The sequence below is a fragment of the Podarcis gaigeae genome (genome assembly GCF_964106915.1).
Source record: "Podarcis gaigeae genome assembly, chromosome: 18".
In the NCBI taxonomy this organism is placed as follows: domain Eukaryota; kingdom Metazoa; phylum Chordata; class Lepidosauria; order Squamata; family Lacertidae; genus Podarcis; species Podarcis gaigeae.
Window position 1 is genome coordinate 6,739,282 of NC_139696.1, and position 26,931 is coordinate 6,766,212.

Here is a 26,931-nt window from a genome sequence, read left to right on the forward strand (position 1 = left end):
GTCGCCCAGTGATCTATTTGTGATCTTTGAACCTGGTTCTTCCCAGTCCTAACCTATCGCCTGCACCTGGGATGAGGAACTTGTGTCCCTCCGGGTATTCCCTTCATCCCTCACCATTGGCCATGCTGGTTGTTGGGCTGATAGAAGCTGAGAGCCCAACAGCGTCTGAAGGGACACATCCTGTTGCATGTACGGAGCAGGCTTGTTCCCTGTGGCTCTACAGTCTACAGCATGGGTAGGCATACTAAGGCCCAGGGGCCAGATCCAGCCCAATCATCTTCTAAATCCAGCCTGCGGATGGTCTGGGAATCAGCGTGTTTTGACATGAGTAGAATGTGTGCTTTTATTTAAAATGCATCTCTGGGTTATTTGTGGGGCATAGGAATTTGTTCTCCCCCTCTCCCCAAAAAACATCCAGCCCCCCACAAGGTCTGAGGGACAGTGGGCTGGCCCCCTGCAGGAAAAGTTTGCTGACCCCTGGTTTACAGGGTAGGGCTAGAGTTAATGAATGAAAATTGCAACAACGTAGAATTTGGCTAAACATCAGGAGGAAATTGTTATTTGTGGTATTAAACATTTGTCGCTTGCTACCAAAGAGGTCTGCAGACAGTTTTGATTTAAAAACATAAACTTCCTAACGGTAAGAGATGTGGGCTGTTCTTCACTGCAGCTATTTAAGCAGAGGTTCATCATCTATCAGGGATGCTGTAATTGCATAGGGGGGCTGAGCTAGGTTATCTCCAAGGCCTCTTCCTTCTTACCATCCCCCCGCCCCTTGCAAATGGGTGTTATTTAGTAATCTTGGGTGCACAGATCCAGCTTTCTAAAATATGTACTTTTATTGGGAAAAATACATCTATATGTTAGATCACTTGCCTCTTTTTTTATCTTGCCCAAAATTGTAAGCTACCGTTCTTCAGCTTCTTCTTTTTCTGTTCCAGCACGATTGCCTTTCAAGCGTTTGAATCCCATACCAAAGGAGAAACTTGATGGAAACCCAGGAGTCAAAAGAGGCAGGAACTCTCAAAACGTCTTTGATCAAAACACGCCATGTCCTGGTTTGTCACATCCGTTACCGGACAATGTGGAGAACAGCTGCCATGAGGAAACCGAGACACAATTTGTTCCAAAACTTATTAACGGCAAGGGCCCGTTAGATAACTTTGTGCAGAAAAGCACAAAAAATAGCACAAGTCAGTTGCCCTTCATAGACTTGACAGAGGATTCCAACCACAGACTGAGTGATACTGACACAGACCACTGCAAATCGAACAAAGTATCTGCACCTGTAGAGAAAACACACGAGGAAACGGAAGCCCAATCTGGTCCACAAAAGCCTGTTTGTAATACCCCTGTGGATGTTCCGATGGCAACTTGCCCAGTTACACCAGATGAGGATGAATTATCAGATATGGTGTTGACCAAAACAGAAACCAATAGTACTACAGAGAGCAAACACAGTAATGTCATATTTGAAAGGAAAATGCCCCTCATTGTCCTGGAGGATATCATGACAGCCAGATCTCCACAAGCTTCACCTTTCGAAAGGAGCCTATCTTCTGGAAATGAGACAATTGAGTCTTGTCCTGGAGAGAGCAAGGATTATACAAATTCCTCATTAAGTTCCGCCTCCCTTACCAGTTCACCTGAATCCCTGCGTGTACAAGGATGCAAGGACAATATTAGTCCGATGGCTGCTTCAACACCTGTTGGAAAGGTATAGTATGTGTTGAGAGGAAAGCAATAAAGATGGTAAATGTTCCTTAGCAAGATCTTCTCTTTCCCAGCTTCCCGTTGCTGACTTATCCACATGTTCATCTCTCAAGTGTCCTCTCTCTGCCCATTTAATTTACTCCAGCTTTGGTGCCTTTACAGTCCTCGTCTGTCGTATCTCCTACGTCAGACATGTCCAACCGGTCGACTGCAATTGACAGGTAGATCCCCGGGGTGCTCCTGGTAGATCATGGGACCATGCTCGATCATGGGCAAGGAATGATTCCGCCCCCGGTGCTAGGTTCCTCCATCGGCGCCGCAGCAGCATTGAAAGCCGGGCAAGGTGCAAGCGAAAGTATCGTATTTTTTGCTCTATAAGACGCAAGACACACCTAGTTTTTGGAGGAGGAAAACAAGAAAAAAAAAAATTTCTGAATCTCAGAAGCCAGAACAGCAAGAGGGATCTGTTCTGGCTTCTGGGATAGCTGCGCAGCCTGCATTCGCTCCATAAGACGCACACACATTTCCCCTTACTTTTCAGGAGGGAAAAGTGAGTCTTATAGAGCAAAAAATACGGTAATCTTTTCTTTAGTGCTGCGTGCGATTGTGAGTCCTGGAGTTTTGGCTGAGCGTCCCCCCCCATAAAAGCTAAAAGAGTCGGGTCAAAGGCCCCCCACAATCAGCAACTCTTGGCAATCCTCCCCCCCCCAAAAAACCACACGCTTCTCCTCCCTCCAGTGACAATGGATAGATTACTGCCTGTTTCTTTTATACTGGGAGTAGATCACAGTCTCTTGGGAGTTGGACGTGCCTGTCCTAGGTCTTTCTCTATCAGGTTCTCCCTCAGGATTTCAGCTTCAAACACAGGTTTCCACATTGTACAGTGACTTCTAAAAGCTATGTTACATATTTCTTTTTTCTGTCAGTGGGTTAGGTTTTGTTTTGTTTTGTTTTTTGATACTTGCATCCTGAGCAGTTAGGGTGGTGCTGTGGTTTAAACCACAGAGCCTAGGGCTTGCCAGTCAGAAGGTCGGCGGTTCGAATCCCCCATTTTTTATCCTGAGCAGTTAGAATCTTCTATGTATATTTTGCTCTAGGAGGCTTAAAAGGTAAAGGGACCCCTGAGCATTAGGTCCAGTCGTGGCCGACTCTGGGGTTGCGGCGCTCATCTCGCTTTACTGGCCAAGGGAGCCGGCGTACAGCTTTTGGGTCATGTGGCCAGCATGACTAAGCTCCATCTGGAGAAACAGAGCAGCGCACGGAAATGCCGTTTACCTGGGCTCCCTTTACCCTTTAAACTTTTCATTGCTATCTTCCTCTCCTTAAAAGTGAAACTTGTGGGCAGACTTCTTACTTTAGCTGCCAGTTGTCAAATACAGCGGTACCTTGGTTTAAGAACAGCTTAGTTTACGAACAACTTGGATTAAGAACGCTGCAAACCCGGAAGCAGGTGTTTTGGTTTGTGAACTTTGCCTTGGAAGCAGAACATGTTGAGTGTGTTCCATTTGTAAATTGAGTCCCCCGCCGCTATGGGAAAGGACGCCTTGGTTTAAGAACGAACCTCTGGAACAGATTAAGTTCGGAAACCAAGGTACAGTGGTACCTCGCAAGACGAAATTAATTTGTTCTGCAAGTTTTTTCGTTCTGCAAGTTTTTTTGTCTTGCGAAGCACGGATTCCCTGGGTATTAACAGTTTTAAGAAAAAGGAAATAAACTCGCAAGACGTTTTCGTCTTGCGAAGCAAGCCCATAGGGAAATTCGTCTGGCGAAGCAACTCAAAAAACGAAAAACTCTTTCGTCTTGCGGGTTTTTCGTCTTACGAGGCATTCGTCTTGCGAGGTACCACTGTACTGTACAGTTGCTCCATGGGACTGGTAGCTAGCTAACCTTAGCTTTGCTTGAAGTTACTGTATCCTTGATTCTGAACAAGAACATACAATGTTTCTGATTTCGCATGGTGGTGCAGCCTGATCAGAATCAGGGAAGGTCTGGTTAAAAGAAAGTAAAAAAAAAGGAGGTGTCTCTCCTCACCCCAGCACACTTTTTAAAAAGGTACAACTTCACATGATTAGGTAAAATTCACCTGCAGGCTCTCAGAACTAAAGATCACTAGAACAGGGAAATATTTGGGTTTTACGTTGCTATTAGAATGTGGCTTAAGTGATTGATTGGTAGCATAGGTTGGGAATTAGAGTCTGCTGGCTGAGATACGAAGTGGAAATCTAAGTCTTGCAAGGAGTGGCATGTTCTAAATATATTTTAACCCTCACTCTATTGGATCTTCATTTTGACTGGTTGGAATTTTGGCCACCACGTGTTATAGGCTGGAAATAGCCATCTGAGTGCCAAACCCTTCAAAAATAACTGTTGGTGTGACAGGAACTGTCTCTTCTCGGGCACAGTAGCAATGAAATGGGATGGAAGGGGGTGGTCTCCTATGCATAGTCAGCTAATTTGCACTGGGAAAAGTTCAACTTTTATTGGAAAGCTTTCTGGCGCCCAACAGAGTGATCTAATTTAGCATGCTTATTTGTGCCTAATAAAGTTACACTAAAAACTTAGAAACTACCAGGCATACCCAAGGTGGATAAAAATTAATGATTAAAAAAATGCAGATTTTTTATTTAATTTGGATTTTTTGATTTAATACAGATTTTTTTTAATTTAAATTGGATTTTTAAAATAAAATGATTTTGGAGGGGAAATCTCTCTAAATATAGTTTTCTATTTAAGTTACATTATAGTCCACAGGCTATTCATCAGGAAATAAGAATTTGTTTTCAGTTTTTCATGTCTGCTCAGTTTTTGTTTTGTTTTTTTAAAAAAACCGTTTAACATCAGTTAACAAACATGGATACATATGCTATAATGTTATTGTTTTAGTTAAATAAATTGATATTAAGGGGGGGGGGAATTCCCCTTCCAATAAAGTACATCAGAAAATTGTCCAAATATAACTTGCTGATGTTAACTTATTAAACCACACAATAATTTCATAATTGTCTGCCTACGTATTTATAATAGTATAACCAAATCAGAAATTTTTGATAGAATTGTAAAAACTACTCTGAATATTTATTATTCCAAAAATGAAACCTTCATCTGGTTGTAAATATTAAGATTATACTAGCAAGATTGAGTCTTTCGGTAAAAAAAAAATGATTTAAATCAAGTCTTACTGACTGGTGATTTAAATCGTGATTTAAATCAAATCCACCCTGGGCGTAGCTAATGCTGTATTTGTGATTGGCATCCATTCGTTGTTACTAAAGATCCTGTAAAATATAAAAAAAATGCTGTGGGAAAAGAAAGCCCTGGGAAATGTTTCACCCCACATGAAATGTGGATGTTTGCTGTGACATATATAGCGGGGGGGGGGGGGCCTTCAGCAGACTGTGTTTTGGCCTACACAGAACACTGGAAATGTGGTTAATCTCCCATGTAGAGAGATGTAAAGGCCTGAAAAAAGAAACCAACCCAAGAAAAGTGAGGTGGGGGAGATACAGCAATTCAAATATAATTTAGTGGCTCCAGAATATCCCCCCCCCCCCGCCGTATTGCTTAATTTTAGGTCAGGGAAGGATGGCATTCTAGAGAAACACTGGATAATGTTTAAACAGAAGAATCTGGGGCACACTTTTATTTTGATCACCTCCTTTTATTGTTCTGGGGAAATAGGTGTGCAGCGCAAGGTGTGTGGTGTGAGTTATGTGCTGCTGCTGCTTGGATGGGGCACAGTTTCTTCCCAGGCCCTACTGAAATTTAATTGGATGCATTGACATGCTGGCATTTTGTATTGATGAAAGTGCTGGGGGTGCCAGCACAAAATGGCTTTCGTATGCAGCGAAAAAGAGGGGTCTGTGTAAAGGTAAAGGTCCAGTCGTGGCCGACTGGGGTTGCGGCGCTCATCTCGCTTTATTGGCCGAGGGAGCCGGCGTACAGCTTCCGGGTCATGTGGCTAGCATGACCAGAGCAGCGCACGGAAACGCCGTTTACCTTCCCACTGGAATGGTACCTATTTATCTAGTTACAGATAGGTAGCCGTGTTGGTCTGCCATAGTCAAAACAAAAAAAAATTCCTTCCAGTAGCACCTTAAAGACCAACTAAGTCAGTTCTAGGTATGAGCTTTCGTGTGCATGCACACTTCTTCAGATACACTGAGACAGAAGTCACCAGACCCTTCTATATAGTGAGAAGGTGGGGAGGGGTATTACTCAGAAGGGTGGTGGGAATGGGTGATTGGCAGATAGCTGTGATGAGCCTGTTGACGACTCTTAATGACTGCAATAGGTCTTGCAGGAAAAAGCAAGGGGTGAGAAGGTGAAAAATGGCTTTGTCATGTATAATGAGATAAGAATGCAATGTCTTTGTTCAGACCAGGTCTCTCCATGGTTTTAAGTTTGGTAATAAGTTGCGATTCAGCAGCTTCTCTTTCCAGTCTATTTCTGAAATTCCTTTGTAATACAACAGCTACTTTGAGATCTTGTATAGAATGTCCTGGGAGATTGAAGTGTTCTCCTACTGGTTTCTCTGTCTTGTGATTCCTGATGTCAGATTTATGTCCGTTTATCCTTTGGCGTAAGGTTTGGCTCATCACAGCTATCTGCCAATCACCCATTCCCACCACCCTTCTGAGTAATACCCCTCCCCACCTTCTCACTATATAGAAGGGTCTGGAAACTTCTGTTTCAGTGTATCTGAAGAAGTGTGCATGCACACAAAAGCTCATACCAAGAACTGACTTAGTTGGTCTTTAAGGTGCTACTGGAAGGAATTTTTTTTTGTTTTGACCTATTTATCTACTTGCACTTTGATGTGCTTTCAAACTGCTAGGTTGGCAGGAGCAGGGACCGAGCAATGGGAGCTCACCCTGTTACGGGGTTTCAAACCGCCGACCTTCTGATTGGCAAGTCCTAGGCTCTGTGGTTTAACCCACAGCACCACCCGCGTCCCTTACAAGCGTCTTGTGTACTGGCGCTCTATTCCGGCGAGCGCTGTCACAGAAGTTCTGATTCTAATATATTGGGAGCTGGAGAGTTTTTAGCTGAACTGCAGCCATCTGACATTCCGTAACCTATAAGGCTTGTCTGCTGAAGTGGCTTTAACTGTTAAATTCCACGATCCTTGCATATGCCTGTTCTTCCAGTGCCCCTCAGGAAAGGGCCATAACTCATTGGTAGAACATCTTGCTTTATGTGAAGAGGTCCCATGTTCAATCCCTGGTGCTTCCGGGTAGGGCTGGGAGATGTTCCCCTGCAGCTCGTTTCTCCCTTTCACCCCAAGTTCGTGCTTCTTCAAAGTCCATGACGCCTTTGGTAGAGGCTCTGAGTATTATCATGCGAAAAGAGGGTAAATCTCTCCCCAAAAGCCATATACATAACATAACATGCAGAGCATGCATTTGAAGCACATGGCTTTCCCCAAAGAATCCTGGGAGTGATAGTTTGTTGAGGGTGCTGGGAATTGTAGCTCTGTGGGGGTAAACAATGGTTCCCAGGATTCTGTGGGGAAAGCAATGCTCTTTAAATGTGTGGTGTGTACACAGCCTAAGATGCAATGCAGTAGGTCTATCAGCTGTGCTTTCTCAGTACTGAAACACTCAGAGTAACATAATCATACACAATAAATATCATAGTAAATTAGGTGGGCAAGATTGGCCATCTTTTGTATCTTACTCCATCCCACCTTGAAAGTATATTTTGGAAGATCATTTGAGTGAGTTTGTGTGTGTTTCATAACAATCAATTTATGCAAGAGCTGCTTCTCAGCTTTTACTTTCAGCTTCATGGCTTCTGGAAAGTGGAATAGGTTGTGTCCAATGAAGGTTTCATGTACATATGTTATTCATGCCCATTAATTTGAACGGATCTCTTCTGAGTATGACTATTGCTGAATACAACCCAAGGTTTGTCTGTATTGAAGAGAGCTCTTTAGCTCGCATTAGGTGGTTGCTCTCTGTGTGATTTCACACAATGGAGGAGTCCAGGGCAAGTAGGAACCAAGAGGAGTTTGGAAGGGAGACCATGTAGCACAAATGTATTCCATTACAGGATGTTTAGTGCTCCTGGGTCAAAAGCCTGAAGACATTCTGTGCAACATTTTGGAAACTGCTGTATCCAGTGTTAGCCATAGTTGGAGTACAATCGTACCTTGGAAGTCGAATGGAATCCGTTCCGGAAGTCCGTTCGACTTCCAAAATGTTCAGAAACCAAAGTGTGGCTTCTGATTGACCTCAGGAAGTTCCTGCAGCCAATTGGAAGCCGTGCCAGATGTTCAACTTCCAAAAATCATTCGAAAACTGGAACACTCACTTCCAGTTTTAGATCATTCGGGAGCCGAAATGTACGAGTTCCGGGGCATTCAGCAACCAAGGTACGACTATACGTTCCTAAATTAGCAATGTCAATTTCAGTGGTCGTACTCTAGTCTCGACAAACATTGGATACTTCCTGGATATCTAACATCCAATACTCCAGTCAAATGTAGTAGCAATGCTCAACTGCTGCCTTTTTCAGTCTTGGGCCAAGGATGAGGGTATCAGCAGGGTTGAAGAAACTTCCAAGTTTTACAGAAGTACAAATTGAGGGGGGGGGCCGAAGAACTGAGTGAGGACTGAAGATGCTCGTGAGGGTGGGATAGTAGTAATAGAGTATTCTGGAAAAGTGCCTTGTAGGTATTCCGCACTGCTACCCTGAACTCCTTTGGCTGAAAAGTCAGGATATAAATTCTATAAATAAATACTGGATGATTACATAGTGCAGCATTTTATTGCAGGTTCCACCTGTGAAACCTTTTTGAATTTTTTTTTCTTAATCCTGGTTTAGAGCTGCACCCTTCTTCCAGCACCCAAGTTTTATTAAAGGATGCTCGAGGAATTCAAATTTTACGTAATAAGCAAACAAATCTGTTGACCGCTAGTCCCACGGGACTCTTCGTTTCTGTTGCTTTAAAGGGGTGTCAATAACGCATGCTCGTCTCTGTCCTCTCAATTCCAGGCACCGCAGAAAATTCACCGTTCTGAGGAGAAGGAGAAACTAAAGCTGCAGAGGGTAAAGTGGTGTTTCCCCCCCCATTGACCTAGAAACCTTATTTGTTCACTTTTGGTAATGAGCGGAGAGCACATCCCTTTTCCGGTTTCCTGACCTCTGCTGAAGGTCCAAGCCACCACTGGCATGTGGACCCCGAAGGTTGCCCTCTGGCTGAAAAAGTTCCCCCACCCCTGTTCAGATTGACTTGCTGCTTTTTAAAGTTTCGCGCTGTGGGCCTTTTTGTTTTCTGTGCCCTTGCTTCAAGCGTTATTCTTTTCTCTCTACAAGCAATGCCAGGATTCAAGAAGCTATAGATGAAGTGAGTAGGAGGGTGCGGGAACTTTAGCTCGAGTACAGAAAGGAGGTGCTGCTTTGTCTGTTTGTTATGAAGCATTTTTACCCTACCCTTAAGGCTTCCAGAGCAGCTTAGTTACCAGTAACATGGCAGCCCTGCCCTCAGGCTTAGGCAAAGGTAAAGGGACCCCTGACCATTAGGTCCAGTCATGACCGACTCTGGGGTTGCGGCGCTCATCTTGCTTTACTGGCCGAGGGAGCCGGCGTACAGCTTCCGGGTCATGTGGCCAGCAGGACTAAGCCGCTTCTGGCGAACCAGAGCAGCGCACGGAAACACCGTTTACCTTCCCGCCGGAGTGGCACCTATTTATCTACTTGCACTTTGATGTGCTTTCGAACTGCTAGGTTGGCAGGAGCAGGGACCGAGTAACGGGAGCTCACCCCGTCGCGGGGATTCGAACCGCCGACCTTCTGATCGGCAAGTCCTAGACTCTTTGGTTTAACCCACAGCGCCACCCGCCTCCCACCCTCAGGCTTAGACACAAAGAAAATGGGAACAGGAGGGAGAAGGGGCAGGAGAAGCAAACTTTGGTGCTTTGGTCAACTGGAATGGTAACAGCTTAGGGAGAGGGAGAGGTTAACGTTGCTGGTCCCTCAGCAGCACTGGTGGAGACTGCCTGCTTTCCCTTCTCTCCCTCTGTCCTTTCCCTTCTCTCCCTCTGTACCTGGTGGACTGGCCTCCTGGTACCAGTGGATGAAGGTGAGGAGCCTGATGGAACGAATGGCTTCTCACCAGAAACGGAGCCTGATTGAGCAGCTTCTTGGCACCTGCGATTAGGCAGTGCTTGACTTTCGTGGGGCGTTGATGGAGAGTTGCCTAAAGAGCTCTTCTGTTTGGGGGCGTCTGTTGTCGTTTCTCGCAACCTAGGATCAGGAACGCGCAGAGAAGCTTCAAAAGCAGCAAGCTGAGCGGGAGGAGAAGGGGAGGCTGAAGGAGGAGGCGAAGGCCGCAAAAGAACGTGCCCGGGAGGAGGCGAAGAGGAAGAAGGAAGAAGAAAAAGAGTTGAAGGATAAGGAAAGGAGGGAGAAAAGGGAGAAAGATGAGAAAGAGAAGGCTGAGAAGCTGCGGGCGAAAGAGGAGAAACGGAAAGAGAAGCAGGAAGCTCTGGAGTAAGTTGTCCTCTCTGGTGGGGTTTTTTTACATGTGACTCATGCTTGAACATGTGTGCATGGTTGCTTGTTCCCCCGCCCACCGCCCCTCTGAAATCAAGCTTTTATTTTATTTTGCATGATAATTTTTTATTGATATTATACATATATACATATAAGCGAATACAAATTCCAACATATAGGTTGCACATAATATATCCCACTCCATAAATCATAAGTACAATTATTTTAGGCTCTGCCGAGCCTTGGACTTCCCTCCTCAGATAAACTCTATAGGCACGTATTTTATCTCTTTTGGATAGTAACCCGATACTGTTAGAGTTATTCCGTTCCGGCCAGTGTCTTTTATAATTTGGTTCCAATGTACGTCCAATATTTAACCCAACTGTCTTGAAATTTCTGTGCATCTTGATCTCTTATTCTTCCCGTTATTCTAGCGAGTTCGGCATAGTTTGTCAATTTAACCTGCCAGTCACTTATATTAGGTATAGCCTCCGTTTTCCACTTTTGTGCTAACATGATTCTTGCGGCTGTTGTGGCGTATAGGAATAGTACCTTATCTTCTTTTTTAATTTCTTTACCCATCATTCCTAGCAGAAAAGCTTCAGGTTTTGGGGGAAAAGGGTATTTAAAATCAAGCTTTTATTTTAAAGGGCAAAGCAAGAAGAGAAAAGGAAGAGAGAAGAGGAGAAACGGTTGAAAGAGGAAGAAAAGGTAAGTGGAGTTTTGTCTCGCTCAGCCTTCACGTGCCCTCCAGTTGGACTCCAGTTCCCATCAGCCCCAGCCAGCGTACAGTGGGACTGGTAGTCCACCATAATCTGGAGAGGACCTAGTTGGGAAAGGCTGGTCTAGCTGAAGGGAAGCACACTCTGCCCTCTGCCATTGTCTTGGTGCTGAGGACTTGGAGGAGGCTGCCTTCCATGCTTGCTTTCCTTCCTTGCCTGGCGTGCTCTGGTCCAGGGGGTCACGAAGAGGCGGACACGACTAAACAACAACAAAGCCTTCCTTGCTTCCCAGCAAAAACATCCTGGTGAGGGGAAGGCTAGCCTAGCAAATCCTGGGCTGCTTCCTTTTTTTAAAAAAAATAATATTTATTAAGATTTTGAAAGGTTACAAAATTAAAGAAAAAAAAAGAAAAGAGCAAAAACACAGAGGGAAAAACACACAAATCAATCCTTCCATAACTTATCTTCCGTTTTGTTTTTATTATTGCTTGTAAGCCGCTCTGAGCCCGGCCTTGGCTGGGGGGGCGGGGTATAAATAACAAATTATTATTATTATTATTATTATTATTATTATTATTATTATTATTATTTATTATTTATTATTTATTATTATTATTAATTATTATTATTATTTATTATTATTATTATTATTATTTGCTTGTTTCCTTGACCTCCTCACGCCTCCCTTTTTTGTATTCTAGTTCAATTAGCTATTTCAGCAAATCCTTTCCATCTTTGTTTTTATCCTAATAATTTATCTTAATATAATGTAATTTTACATTCTCACCAATTAACAATCTATTTTACTTAATCTTTTATAACATTTCTGCTAAAGCCACACAACTTCATTCCAACATCCTTCTGACATTCCTTAATTTTACAATGTTTCTGTAAATAAACTTTAAATTTCTTCCATTCTTCTTCCACCGACTCTTCTCCCTGGTCTCGGATTCTGCCAGTCATTTCCGAATCCTGGGCTGCTTCTGCCAGTCAGTGTAGACAATACTGAGCCTGGTGGACTACAAGGGTCTGGCTTATTCAGCTTCTTATGTTTTTATGAATTGCGTTGTTATCAGTAGGTGGCTGGGGCCAGAATTCACAGTGGTGTTTTTAATTATTCAGAGCAGGGGGGGTGCTTTTGCAGAAATGCTTTTAAATAATCCAAATCGTTTGCCTTTCATTTTGTCCATATTTCCATCTCTAGCGTATCAAAGCAGAGAAGGCAGAGATCACCAGGTTCTTCCAAAAGCCCAAAACCCAGCCTGCTCCAAAGGTGAGTTTGGTTTTGCTGTTTGTCTGCCTTTGTCTGAGAGCCAGTGTGGTGTAGTGGTTAAGAGCGGTGGACTCGTAATCTGGTGAACCGGGTTCGCTTCCCTGCTCCTCCACCTGCAGCTGCTGGGTGAGCTTGGGCCAGTCACACTTCTCTGAACTCTCTCAGCCCCACTCACCTCACAGAGTGTTTGTTGTGGGGGAGGAAGGGAAAGGAGAATGTTAGCCGCTTTGAGACTCCTTAAAGGGAGTGAAAGGCAGGATATCAAATCCAAACTCTTCTTCTCTTCTTCTCCTGCAATGCCATTTAAATCCATGCAAGATTTCCAGGGCAATGGAAATTGCCTTCAAGGTGGCCAACACACTTCACATTTTAAACGCTGTGTTGTACATGCACAAAAACCCCTGAACCATGTATGTCTTTTTTATTTAAAATATGTTTACTTCACCTTTCGATCAGATCAAAAGTAGGATACAAACAAAAAACCCTGATTTTTAGATCTATTGCTCTACTGACCCTCAAGGAATATAACCCAAGTGTGCTACAAACAAATATGAAGTGCTGCTAGTAATTTTTTTTTTAATGCATAATTTAAAAACTCTTGCCCAACACTCTGCCACCTCAATGCCCATCACCAAAAGCCAGCCAATAAAGCTGGCTCCATGTGTTGATTCTAAAATAAGCTGGGAGGTGTGGCTCCACAAGAAGTGGGCTTCTTATATTGTTGAGGAAGCTACTGGGTGTACCTTCTCCGCTTGCCTTTCTGAGAGTTTTTTAGGCCTGGGGTTGGGGAACCTGTGGTTCTAAGGACATTGCTGGACTCTGCTCCCATCATCTTCTGTGCTGGAATAAGGCTACAGGTTCCCCAGCCCTGCTTTAGCTAGTTGTGGAGATCAAAAAAGGTCAGAAAGCATAGCTGACCCATGGCTTGCAGCAGCCTGAAGTGAATTTCAAGTGGCACCAGGAGGGAAGGGAATAGATGGTGGCAAAAATTGGTACTTGGATTAAGAAGCAAATATCAGCCCTAACCAGAGAGGAAATGGAACCTTATTAGACTATACCGATTGGTGGGGGTTTGCGTTGCTCCCGGACGGGAGTCAAATAACACCAAGGTTTGGTTCAGAGAAAGAGTTTATTCTGCTCTCCAGATAGCAGAAGGCACTGCGTGAATCGGTTCACCGCAATCACAAAAGCAAGAGAAATTGCATATAGTATATATATCCTCCAGGCACCCTCTCCCCCCTTCCCCAGGAATCCACCACATCAGCTTATACACGTAAGTTGACATCCATGACCATAAACAGATGCTCCTGTTCCGGTACTCTTGACAATAAAAGGTTGTTCCTGTTCCGGTATTCCTTATCTTGGGGTAAGAAGGTCACCAACTCTAAGAGCACTCCTGGCGCCCTTCCCGGGTCTCTTGTCAGACCTGACAAGGTCTGTGCATCAGTGTGGTCAGGATGTAAGAAGCTCCACTTGGAACTGGCAAGGCCATCCATTGCCGTCACAGACTGATAAAGGAGAGGACTTTGAGCACTTCTTTATACAGCTGGGTTTCTGTTTATACATTGACTCAAGTGCTCAAGTTAATGCATTTTAGAAATGCTCCTTTGGAGAAGGAAAACTGGGGATTTGGGGGCCCGTTTCAGACTGACTGCACAGAAACCCATTCCTTCAGAAACATCATTTTTGGTCTTCTTCAGGCAGCAAAAGGGAGCATCACATCAAAGTAGCCAGATGTATCCACATGTTTTTCAGGCTTTATTGGTCAAAACATGAATTATGCCCAGGAGAGAATAGGAAGCTGGTGCTGGTAGCAAGGTAGTTGGGGGGGGGGTGGATGGAGAGAGACCAAGAGCTTGTGTGTAACATTTTCCTCCTGATTTCAGATTCTGGCTGGCTGGTGTGGCAGATTTGCTCCGTTTGAGATCAAGGAGAACATGGTCCTTGCGCCAATCTGTCGAGTTGCGGTCGATCAGGACCTCATGGACCAGTTAGACTGGCTGCTGCAAGCTCAGAGCTACAGTGCTTCCTTCTTGGAAGAACTGAAAAGCAGAGATCCCTGTAAAACGGGACCCACCCTTGTCAGCAGCCCGAATGCTGATGCATTCAACAGGTTAGTTTTCTTGGTATTGTGAGCTTTTGAGCTACGCTACTCGTAGAAGGCCGCTCACTGCTACTGCCTTAATCTGCGGCACTTCCTCTCAAACCCTCCTCAGCAGGGCACGTGGCATTCTGCAACGTCCGACGTTGGCTCATTGCCTCCCACCATGTTCTCCACCCCGGCATCATCAGATAGAGGGAATTATGAGAGTTAGAAACCTAAAAGAAGGAAACGTTTTCCTTCATTTCTTTCATTTGGTTTAACTTGGTTTAGTTTAAAGGTAAAGGGAGCCCTGACGGTTAGGTCCAGTCGCGGACGACTCTGGGGTTGTGGTGCTCATCTCGCTTTACTGGCCAAGGGAGCCGTCGTACAATTTCCAGGTCATGTAGCCAGCATGACTAAGCCGTTTTTGGCAAACCAGAGCAGCGCACGGAAATGCTGTTTACCTTCCCGCCAGAGAGGTACCTATTTATCTACTTGCACTTTGACGTGCTTTCGAACTGCTAGGTTGGCAGGAGCAGGGACCGAGCAACGGGAGCACACCCCGTCGCAGGGATTCGAACCGCCAACCTTCTGATCAGCAAGCCCAAGAGGCTCAGTGGTTTAAGTAAAGACCTTTAGCATTGCTTCTATATATATATAAAAAACCTTTTTAGTGGAAAGCAGGGATAAATGAGTCTTTCACACCGTCAATCAACTGCCGGTGGTCTTTCTCTCACTGGCTTGGAGCCCCGGTGGGCTGCATACCCGTGACTGATTACAGCATTTTTCTTTCAACAGCGATGTGGTCATTGTGAGCAGCAGCCAAGCAGGAGATGTGCCGGAGAGGAAGAAGTTCGGTAGGATGAAGCTCCTGCAGTTCTGTGAGAATCACCGCCCTGCCTACTGGGGCACGTGGAACAAGAAATCCTCAGCCATACGCCCAAGAAACCCCTGGTCAAAAGAGGAGGTCAGCATGCGATACTGCATCCACCTCTTGTTTCAGCTGAAGTAACTCAGTGGCAAGCCCTTAGGCAGCTAAACAGAGAAGCCCAGGTTTAAATCACCAATATATAAGGCTGTGGTTGCCATCATGCCTGCAGCTGTGGAGTATAAAATTGCATCCGATTATAATCTCTGGACTATCCGGTTTATTGGCTCTTGGGAGTTGGGGCTGGGAGAAAAACCTCTCTGCCTGAGACCATGGGTAAGGGCCGTAGCTCAGCCATAAGAGCACCTTTTCTGTACGCAAAGGGCTGTGCAATCCTCAGCACCTCCGGGTACAGAATCATAGACTTGTAGGGCCAGAAGGGAGCCCAAGGGTTGGCATCTATTCCGGCCACCTGCAAGGGAGGACTTGCCGCTAAAGAATCCCTGATCCATAGAAAGTAGGACTGGGGAAACCCTGGAGAGCTGCTGCCAGGCAGTTCTGATGTTATTGACATCCAATGGCCTGACATGGTATAAGGCAGCTTTCTGTGTGGTTTAGTGCAGCTCGGTGGCTTTTATTTTCTGTCTGCTTGGCAATGGGCTTTGTAAGTTCCCTTCTCCCTCCATTAAGCAGCAGACTATGAGCTGCAAGTGAGGTTTCCGGTGCTGCAGTGTGAAGGAAAATCACCCTCTCTGCTCTTGAAATTTTTTTTTAAAATAATATTTATTAAATTTTTAAAGGTTACAAAAAGAAAAAGAAAAAACACCAAGTTAAACAAAAACTTAACAACACATCACAATAAGGAAAAAAGAGAATAGAAAAAAAGAAAGAAAAAAATTTATAAAAAACAGAAAAATAGAAACAATTAAAAGACACAACGAACCTTTCCATAACTTATCTTTCATTTGCTTGTTTCCTTGACCTCCTCTCACTTCCCTTTTTTGTATTCTAGTTCGGTTAGCTATTTCAGCAAATCCTTTCCATCTTTCCCAATTTTTATCCTATAATTATACATATAATGTAACTTTACCTTTCCTCCTTTCATCCATTAACAGTCTATTTTTACTTAATCCTTTATAATATTTCTGCTAAAGCCACATAACTTCATTCCAGCCTCCTTCTAACATTCCTTAATTTTACAATGTTTCTGTAAATAAACTTTAAATTTCTTCCAATCTTCTTCCACCGACTCTTCTCCCTGGTGCTCTTGAAATTGTTCCTTGGGGAGCAAAGAAGAAGGTTCCCTCAGTCCCTGTCCTGTATTGCAGATCCCTCTCCTCTCAGCCCGGCACCACAGCATTGCTTGTTCCTTCTCCAAAATCTTCTGTACAGCCTGCAATACTTCTCAAGGCAGAATGGTTTCTTAGTAGTGCTTTTTTTTTGTTGGTTTCCTCCTTTCCTCTGCAGAAACTTCTGGATTACGAAGTGGAGAGTGACGAAGAATGGGAGGAGGAGGAGCCCGGGGAGTCTCTCTCTCACAGCGAAGGGGTAAGGCCGAACGACCACCTTCTGCCTGCAAGCAGGAAGTTCCACATTCAGAGACTTCTTTGCCAAAGGAACCAGGGTTCCGGGTGTAATAGAGACAAGCAGGATTGCCTGCAGGAAAATGCTGCAGCGTGGGTTGCAACCGGCCATGCCTTCTTCTGGGACCAGCAGTTGTTCCATGTTCTGTGGCCACACTGAGCATGCTCAGTCCTCACTGGGCCGGCTTTTCGGGAGGGAGGAGGCTCATGATGTCAGAGCAACAAGCCAATACGTAGATCTTCCCCACCAAAGTTCCAGCAGCGCTGTGGTTATTTATAGGAGCTTTATGCATGGAGGGATAAGTTGCCTCTTGTGTTGCAGAGTGTGACAGAAGCTTCCACCACTGGACACCCCTTGTTTTTGTTTTAACTATATATTTGTGCTTTTACCTTGTGAAGCGCCCTGATATCTTATGATGAAGGGTGGCATATAAATCTTAATCTTCATAGTAATAATAATTGCACTGGTACCTTTCTGAACAAGGGCAGAACTGCAGGTGCACGCAAGCAATTTCCCCTACTACCAAGTTTGTTTATTTTTATTCTATGTTTGGAAACATTTATATGCCATTTTGCAAACCTTGATAAGCGGAGTTGCAGCTGACCTGACGTTACTGACTTTTCAGTGAGTCTTAAAAGCAGAAATGCTTAGAGTAGGGTATGTTTTAGGGGTAAAGGTTTTAAATATATTTAGCTGTACATTCATAGTGCCATGCCTTGTTTTTTTCGGACAGTTCATGCTGAGGTTAAGGCTGTGGATTAGGGGCCAGCCAGTGTGGTGCCCTGCCAGTGGGCTTGAGGTTACTGGACCTCAGCTCCCATCATCCCCAGCCAGCACAGGCCAATGGTTGGGCATGTTGTTGTCCAGACAGGGTTCAACACGCATGGATCAAATCCTCATTCAGCTGCATCAAGCTCGGTGGATGACTTTGGGGTCCAGTCCCTGGCCCTTAGCTTAATCCTACCTCCTCAGGATAAACTAGGGAGGAAGAGAAGCATTTATGCCACCTTGGAGGAGAGGTGGGATGTAAATTGAGCAAGTGAACACCTGGAGGTTGCCTTATCTGGCCCATACTGCAGCTTTTACACTGGCTTATTTTCGTCATGTGTTAAATGTATCCTTTGTCCTGTTATGTGGTTCATGAGAAAGGCTTTGGGCATGAACCCAAGGAACCCAAAGGCAAAATCAGTTCCCACTGCCTTGGGGGACACCTTTGGGAGAAGAAAAGGTTAAGGAATAAACCTAATACAAATTCAGAGTGGAGTCCCTAAGGCAGTTGGATGGCGCTTTGTACTCCTCCTCCTGGCAACTCCTGCTGCCAAGCTAGTGCCAAACGTCTTGCTTTGCTTTCCATTGGACCACATCAGCAAGCCGGGGGGGGGGGGGTTGGTCTTGTCGTCTGCTCAGCCCAAGACCTCCAAACATACTGCCCAGGCTTGCACCATGGAGATTCTCTAGCTTGCCTTGTTTGTGTGTGTTGCGGTTTACAAGTTGCAGCTGCTCCTGGAGGTGTTGTGGTCTAACCCACTGAGCCTCTTGGGCTGTTCGAAGGTCGGCGGTTCGAATCCCCGTGATGGGGTGAGCTCCTGTTGCTCTCTCCCAGCTCCAGCCAGCCTAGCAGTTCGAAAGCACACCAGTGCAAGTAGATAAATAGGTACCACTCCAGCGGGAAGGTAAACGGCATTTCTGTGTGCTCTGGTTTCTGTCATGGTGTCCTGTTGTGCCAGAAGCAGTTTAGTCCTGCTGGCTACATGACCTGGAAAGCTGTCTGTGGGCAAACGCCGGCTCCCTCGGCCTGAAAGTGAGATGAGCGCCGCAACCCCACAGTCACCTTTGACTGGACTTAACCATCCAGGGAGCCTTTACCTTTACCTTTTTTAGATATATAGGTATATATATCCCATCTGATCCGACAATACTCTTTATTAAAAGTTTTCCAGAGGGGTGGCTGTGTTGCCCTATTGCACCGAAATGACTCCTGTGGCACCTTAAAGCCTAACAACATTTATAATGTGCTGGAGCTTGAATGCCAGTCCATCAAAAGTTTACTCCGTAATAAATTTGTTTCACCTTTAAGATAATAAAAGTCTTTTGCTGTTGTTTGCTCTAGAAAGAGGCTGACACCACACCGTTTAAAACTTGCCCCTTTCCAGGTTTTATTGACGTCTACTTTTAAATCTTTCAGGATGATGACGATGAGGGGGGAGAGGAGGAAGACGATGACGACGGCTTCTTTGTGCCCCATGGGTACCTCTCAGAGGATGAAGGTGTGACTGAAGTAAGCCACAGAATTCCAGGGCACCTTACGACAAGACTGAACTGCCTTGGGAATAAATTTGCAATAGGTTACTTGTGCAGGGTAACTTGATCTACCCAGCTTGGCAGTGATGCAATAGTCCCTGCGGCACCAATAACTTGCCGGTTATAATCTGTACAAATATCTCCGGTTATAAGTTTTAGAATTCAAAGCACTAATCTCATATTGGCTAGCTAAGCTGGGAGGTAGGCGGGATGTACAGCCAGGGGAGCCACCAACCTTTCGAGCGCTGCACGCCATTGGTGGGCATGTCTCAAGTGGGTGTGGCTACTCCCCATGCCTGCAGCCAATCAGAACCCACGGAACCCGCATCGAACGTTCAGCTTCCAAAAATAGTTCACAAACCAGAACAGTCACTTCCGGGTTTGCAGCGTTTGGGAGCCAAAACATTCGAGAACTAAGCTGTTCGAAAACCAAGGCACAACTGTAATAGAAAAGAACTTCACGGGGGGGGGGGTGGCACCTAGACCTTCTATTGTGGCAAGTGTAACCTAGGTTTAAGGCGCTATTTAGTGATGAGATTATATATATGAGTTTCTAACCCTGGCACTGATAGAAATGCGTCGGATGTTCGGGTTCCAAAGAACGTTCGCAAACAGGAACACTCACTTCCGGGTTTGCGGCGTTCGGGAGCCAAAACGTTTGACTCGCAAGGCATTCAACTTCTGAGGTACGACTGTACTTCAATAGTAAAGTGATCAAATCTTTCTCTTTAGTTAGGCAAACACCCAGCCTTTTGAGCCATTCTCCTTCTTCATCAAAGTAACGCTTTTCTTCCCCTTCCAGGAATGTGACCCCGAGAATTACAAAGCTCGCCAGAAGCTGAAAGCGAAGGAGTGGGACGAGCTGATCACCAAGGGGAAGAGATTCCGCGTCCTTCAGCCTGTGAAGATCGGCTGCGTTTGGGAAGGCAAGGAAAACAGCGACGCAGATCTGAGGCCCCTGCAACAGTTCACAGTTTCTATCCTGGACTCAACGATTGCCGATGAAGATCCGTTAGAAAAAAGCAGCAAAAAGAAAACGAAAGACCAGCAAAGTAAGCTGCAGACAGGAAGAGTAAAGAGCTCTGCCTCTTCTACAGAGCAAGGGTGGCTTCGGCTAAAGGTGTTACGATGCTGTAAGGAAAGGCTTATGGCAGGGGTGGCCAACTCCCAAGAGACTGCGATCTACTCATGGAGTTAAAGACTGGCAGTGATCTACCCCCTTTTGAGGGGTTCAGGTCAAAGTGGTTGAGCTTTTTTTAGGGGAGCCAAACTTCCTGAGCTTCTTTGGAGGGAACCAGTGATCTACCACAAACGTCCAGTGATCTACCGGTAGATCACAATCTACCCGGTGGATGCACCTGGTTTATGGAAGTGGCTGGCTTGTCTGTTGGAGAAATTTGTAAAGCATTCGTCCTAACCATGTTCCCCTATGGAACGCAGACAGACTCGGGCGTTAAGTGAAAAGTAGGCCTTTATCAATACAAATGTGCATACATGATCTCAGCCTCCTAAAAAGCCAGAGGGAGCCTGCACATTGATGCCACCAGCTATTTTCGGGCACAAACCACAGAGAGGGAGTTGGGAGAGAGATCAGCTGAATCAGTTTTCCCTTTGTCTCCCTTTTGCTGGTTGGCAGGAAACCATGGCGGAGGTGGGGAGAGAGCAGATTAGATATGTTCCTGTATGAAACAATGGAATTTCTGGGCTTGTTACACGAACCCTTTCCTAACAAAGGGTTTTCTGGGGACACATCTCAGTACGTTTCCAAGCACAATTCAAAAGTATTGGTGCTGACCTTTAAAGCCCTAAACGGCCTCAGCTCAGTATCCCTGAAGGAGTGTCTCCACCCTCATCGTCAGACACAGGTCCAGCACCGAGGACCTTCTGGCCGTTCCCACACTGCTAGAAGTGAGGTTACAGGGAACCAGGCAGAGGGCCTTCTTGGTGGTGGTGCCCTCCCCTCCAGATATCAATGAAATAAACAGCTGTCTGACTTTTAGAAGACACCTGAAGGCAGCCCTGTTTAGGGAAGTTTTTAATGTCTAATGTTTTACCATTTTTTATGTGCTGTAAGCCACCCGGAGTGGCTGGGGAAACCCAGCCAGATGGGTAGGGTATAAATAATAAATTATTAATTAATTATTCGGAAATTATTTGGGAAGGGGAGGGAGCTGGCCTGAAGTTGACAGCCGGATAATCTCTTGATGACTTGACTGTATGAAACAGCATCCTAATACTCTTTTTCTTCTTTTCGCCACGCTCCAGTCTTGGGACAGCTGCTTCCCCTGCTTCACGGGAACGTTAACGGAAGCAAGGTCATAATCCAAGAGTTCCAGGAGTGCTGCCGCCTGGGGGTCCTGCAAGGCAACAACAACAACAACAACTCCACCTCTGCTTTGGAGGGCGGGGATGCCAGCCCCACAAGCCCCAACGCTTCCTGGGCCCAGGCCCCTGCCCACGACGGCTCCGCCATCCCTTCCAAAGCCAGGCTAAAGCGAATCATCTCCGAGAACTCCGTCTACGAGAAGAGGCCCGACCACCGGATGTGTTGGTACGTGCACCCCGAGGTGCTGAAGAGCTACGCCCAAGAGAACTTGCCCGTCCCTTGCCAGTGGAACTACGTCACCCAAGTGTCCTCGGCGGGCAAGGAGGACGCCGGCAGCAGTTTGCCAGGAGGGGCAGCGATACAGACCACTCCGGTCTCTGCGAAACGGAAGTCAGCAGGGAGCATGTCCATCACCAAGTTTATGAAGAGGCCTCTCGGCACCGAACAGGTGAGGTTCCTTTCAGGCACTCCGTTTTCTGCCTAGACTAGTACGGCCGTGCTCCCCAGGCCTTTAGCAACCTGCTGCACAGGGCCCTTAATTTAAAGCATGGCATTGTTGAATCCTGCGTTTCTACGTTCTTGTGGCCTTAAGCGATCTTTAATGTAAGCCGCTTTGGGTCATTCTGCGAGAAAAGTGACCGGCGAATTGTAACAGCAGCAGCTTGTCCCCAGCAATGTCTGGAGGATGAGAGCTCTAGGACTGGGTGCTACCCGGTTTTCAACATCATGATATGTTGTTGTTGTTCTTTAGCCGTTTAGTCTTGTCCGACTCTTCGTGACCCCCTGGACCAGAGCACGCCAGGCACTCCTGTCTTCCACTGCCTCCCGCAGTTTGGTCAAACTCATGCTGGTAGCTTCGAGAACACTGTCCCACCATCTCGTCCTCTGTCGTTCCCTTCTCCTTGCGCCCTCCATCTTTCCCAACATCAGGGTCTATTCCAGGGAGTCTTCTCTTCTCATGAGGTGGCCAAAGTCTTGGAGCCTCAGCTTCAGGATCTGTCCTTCCAGTGAGCTCTCAGGGCTGATTTCCTTCAGAATGGAGAGGTTTGATCTTCTTGCAGTCCTTGGGACTCTCCAGAGTCTTCTGCAGCACCATCATTCAAAAGCATCCATTCTTCGGCGACCAGCCTTCTTTATGGTCCAGCTCTCACTTCCATACGTCACTTGTGGACTTAAGCTATCTTTAACGTAAACCGCTTTGGGTCACTTTGTGAGAAAAGCAACTGGCGAATTTTAACAGCAGCAGCCTGTCCCCAGCAATGAGAGCTCTAGGACCGGTGCTACCCAGTTTTCAACATCATGATATATCCGGCAGCTAAATATCGCTATATGCTGATATATCTCGATGCCTGGAATGTATCTCAGCAGCTTCTTCCTCCGTACCTTAGGAGAGGAAGGGCAGATGAGATACATCACGAAGCACTAAAACTGAGCAAGCCCCCTATCAGGGAACTGCCATCGGATCTCAGGGGGGTGGAGAGGCTCTCGGATGCTGGGGAGGGAACCAGCAGGGAAAGAGGGAGATCTTCCGCTGAGGAAGAAGGGAAGGAGGAGGAGTCGGAGGGAAGGCTCAGGGACGCTTCCAGCGAGACCAGTGGAGAGAGCTCAGGACCTCCCCTGGGGACGCCCACTCTGCGCAGAAAGCTGACGCGCAGGGAATCCAGGCGGAGACTTTCTGTCAAGGAGCTCTTATGTTGGAAAAAGTTCAGGAAACGCCCACTGACGGATTCTGCCAGTGATTAAGACAGCCACGAAGTAAGGGCTGTCCAGCTAGGGAAGGTTTTAGCCAACTACTCAACTTGGAGCGGTTTGGCGCTTACGCACAAGAACCCCAAATCCCATTACACCCCATACCACTCTGGCTAGTGTGTGGTGGAGGGGGGGGCTTCCTCACAGCCGCAGGCAGAGCCCAGAACCACCTCAGGCTCCATCTGCCTCCTGCGCCTTTGCAGGCAATTTGTGCTGGGAATACATCCCGGCTACCTGGCCACTGCGTGCTGTATTGCCAGCTCAATAGCTGAACGCAGTACCGGTTTCAGACAATTTACCAGTGTTATCACCCAGCCCTAGACAGCTCCCATCATCTCTGACCACTGGCCATACTCGCTGGGGCTGATAAGGGATCCTGGAGCTAGTGTGGCGTGGGTTCGAATCCTCCCTCAATGAGCCACGAGGTTCATTGGATCAGTCCCTGCCAGCCAGGGACTATGATCCATTTAGGCCAGTATCATCTGCACTGGCTTCGAAGTGGCTCTCCAAGGCCCAGGTATGGTCTTTCCTATCACCTGCCACCCGATTCTTTTTTAACAGAAGCTGAATCTTCATGCAGACTGTATTCTGCCACTGAGCTGTGGTCCTGCCCCTCAATTCCCTTGCCTTTCTGGAGGGAGACAGGCTTTCTTGTCCCCAACCCCACATAAGGAATACGGAACCTGTGGTCCTCCTGAAGCTGTTGGATTTCAACTCCAATGATCAGAGAAGACAAGGATATTCAGTGGTGCCTCGGGTTAAGTACTTAATTCGTTCTGGAGGTCCGTACTTAACCTGAAACTGTTCTTAACCTGAAGCACCACTTTAGCTAATGGGGCCTCCAGCTGCCGCCGCGCCGCCAGAGCACGATTTCTGTTCTCATCCTGAAGCAAAGTTCTTAACCCGAGATAATATTTCTGGGTTAGCGGAGTCTGTAACCTGAAGTGTATGTAACCCGAGGTACCACTGTAGAGCCCAGCATCACCTAGGCCCACATCCCTGCTCCTTGTGACGTTTTCCCTCTCTTCTCCTCTGTTCTTTCGTCCTGCTAGCCACTCTCTTTAGGGTCAGTTTTTTAATTTTAGATTTCATTTAGTGGGTGGCATAATTCACCTGCCTATTAGTTGCTGATGTTTGAAGACACCTTCCTTCCCCGCCCCCTTCTCTTTGTTCCAAGGCTGAAACCACAGAGATGGATGGATTTCAGGCTGACACGGAGGAAGAGGATGACGATGAATGCATGATTGTGGACGTGCAGCAAAGCAAAGGTGAGACACCTGGTTCAGGCAGTTGGTCACCCACGCACAGGTACACCCTCCCACCTCCACAAGCTGCCCAGTGTCTTTGTGTGTGCCATCTGCTCATGGTCTCTCCCAAGCCGGCTTAGGAAGCCTGCTTTAAAGATTGTAGCTCTTGTCATGACAAGACTCAGAAAACGCAGCGGCAGAGAATTAAAGAACTGGAAAAACAAGCACATGGCTGTTTCCCAATACGTCTCACGCACAGGTCAACCCACAGAGGTGAGAGGATGAGCAGAGCAGTCTATGGAAAAATCTTTCCCTGCTTTTGCACCTTTAAAGGAAATGACTGGGGGGTCTGTGGGACAACAAGCACTCTGAATTAACTGCTGTGTGCATGTGAACAAGCGGCCTAACGTTCAGTAGACTTGGGTTTAATTTCTGTCCCGGAAGGATCCCTTAATGGAGGCATAGGCAAACTCGGCCCTCCAAATGTTTTGGGCCTACAACTCCCATCATCCCTAGCTAGCAAGACCAGTGGTCAGGGATGATGGGAATTGTAGTCCCCAAACATCTGGAGGGCCGAGTTTGCCTATGCCTACCTTAATGCGAGCTTGTGTAAAATAATAAAGCACAGTAAGTTTTCTTTGGGCACTTCTCACTCTTCTGACACACACGGCATCATTGTGGGGTGGAATTCCTTCCCACCTTCCCAGCCCATTGCCCCCCCCTCCTCGCTTTGCTAGCAATTAGGTGGTCAGTTTCTTGGCCATACGTTCCATACAGCCATTCATGAGTGAGAAGGCAACAGCTGTCATGCCTCAATTTTGTGTACAGTGGTGCCTCGCAAGACGAAAAGAATCCGTTCCGCGAGTCTCTTCGTCTTGCAAAGCAAGCCCATTAGCGGATTAGCGCTATTAGCGGCTTAGCGGATCAGCTGATAAGCGGCTTGGGGAAAAGGGGAGAAAAAGGGGGGGGGGAAACGCAGGAACTCGCAAGACCTTTTCGTCTTGCGAAGCAAGCCCATAGGAAAATCGTTTTGCGAAGCACCTCCAAAACGGAAAACCCTTTCGTCTAGCGGGTTTTCCGTCTTGCAGGGCACCACTGTATAGTGTTAACTAGGCCCTGGCTCTGTTCCCGCGTCAGTCTTGAGTTCAATAAACCATGGCTTGTTGGATCCAGAATAAAAGTTGGACACACAAACACACTCCTGTTTTAGTGCAAATCATTGGAGGTTGTTACATCATGAGATAGATAGATAGATAAAACTTTATTTGCATTAGCCACTGGTCATAGCAACAGTAAAACATTACAGTATACGCAGTATACGCAGAGAAGGAAATTTGATATAAGAGCACAATCATGAGTGTTGCTTCCAAGTCTACAATTCTGTAATAAAGGGAGTGTTGGGGGGGGGGGGGGAATTGATCACTTTTCTGAACACAAAAGACAGTGAAAAACCCACAACTCTACAGAGGAGCAGCTGCTTATTGTGTATCTTGGTATTAGCCAAACGTCAGCTGGGAACAATTCAGCCAAGGGGGACTGGCCTAGGGAAAAGATCCGGGAGCTCTAACAGGTTTGGCGCCAAAGGAAACTTCACATCAGGAGGCGCAGACCCCCCTTATCTATTTTTTGAGTAAACTGTTGTGTCTTCACAGCACCTGCGTTGGAGACCCCGGAAATCGTATCTGAGGGAGAACAAGCTACTTCAGTCGCCGCCGTCGGCTCCTCTAATGCCGTTTGATATACCCAGTCCCCACCCCACCCATTAACTGCTCTGTATGTATGTAGAATTCCTTAGAATGTTTTTTTAAAAACTCCTGTATCTTTTTTTTTTTTTTTTTTTTGTATAAGATACTTGAACATACTCTGTATTCCTTGTAAAGAGAAGACAGCACTTTGTTCTGCTTCAGATCGGTGGAAGCACAAGACGTACTTTTTAGAGGTTTAGTTGGGGGGGAGGGGGCAGGGTTAGATGAAAATACACTTATACTCTCTCTAATAAAAGCATTATTGACCTTTTCAGTGTGCCCCATACAAATGGGGATACCTGGCGCATTTTGTCTAGGAGGGGAGAGGGGTTTAAAAGTATGCCAGGAACACACCTCAAATCCATGCCTGCTCATCCCTTCTTTTCCATTCACATCAGTGGCATGAAGGCCCCTGGTCTCCTTTTCCCAGTCTCAGCTGATCTTTCACATCCACTCTGGCAGCTGGAGGAGGAAACCCGGGGCCAGAAGTGACAAAGCCGCCACTTTAGTCTGCGCATGGATGTTGGCTTTGAAATTTTTCGCACTATAGGACGCACTCCCCCCCCCCACCTAAAATGAAGGGGGAATGTGTGTGCGTCCTATGGAGTGAATGCAGGCTTCAGGAAGCTATCCGCAAGCCTTTGGAGCCCGGCGGGAGTTCCCGCTGGGCTTCCAAGGCTTGCGGATAGCAGCAAGCTCCGGGAGCGAAGGCGAGGTTGCTCAGGCTTCCCCCGCCCCAGCCCTGCGGCTAAAGAGGAAGCCAAGACAGCCACTGAGATGGATCCCGCTGACTGTCTTGGCTTCTTTGCTCTTTGGGGCTGGGG

The 26,931-nt window shown here is 46.4% G+C and overlaps 1 protein-coding gene across 2 annotated transcripts in view; it reads left to right on the top strand.

Moving 5' to 3' along the window:
* Positions 1-26,381, top strand: part of CHAF1A (chromatin assembly factor 1 subunit A) — a 31,702-nt gene extending 5,321 nt beyond the window's left edge. For both annotated transcript variants that reach the window (XM_083720285.1, XM_083720284.1), the window contains exons 3-15: positions 942-1,717; positions 8,710-8,763; positions 9,965-10,206; positions 10,860-10,920; positions 12,136-12,204; positions 14,091-14,317; positions 15,086-15,254; positions 16,623-16,703; positions 18,925-19,017; positions 19,843-20,092; positions 21,306-21,814; positions 24,293-24,383; positions 26,015-26,381. In XM_083720285.1, the coding sequence (XP_083576411.1) occupies positions 942-1,717; positions 8,710-8,763; positions 9,965-10,206; positions 10,860-10,920; positions 12,136-12,204; positions 14,091-14,317; positions 15,086-15,254; positions 16,623-16,703; positions 18,925-19,017; positions 19,843-20,092; positions 21,306-21,814; positions 24,293-24,383; positions 26,015-26,100 (2,708 nt within the window). In that variant the 3' untranslated portion in view covers positions 26,101-26,381. The remainder of the gene's footprint in view (positions 1-941; positions 1,718-8,709; positions 8,764-9,964; positions 10,207-10,859; positions 10,921-12,135; positions 12,205-14,090; positions 14,318-15,085; positions 15,255-16,622; positions 16,704-18,924; positions 19,018-19,842; positions 20,093-21,305; positions 21,815-24,292; positions 24,384-26,014) is intronic.
* Positions 26,382-26,931: the final 550 nt, after the last annotated feature.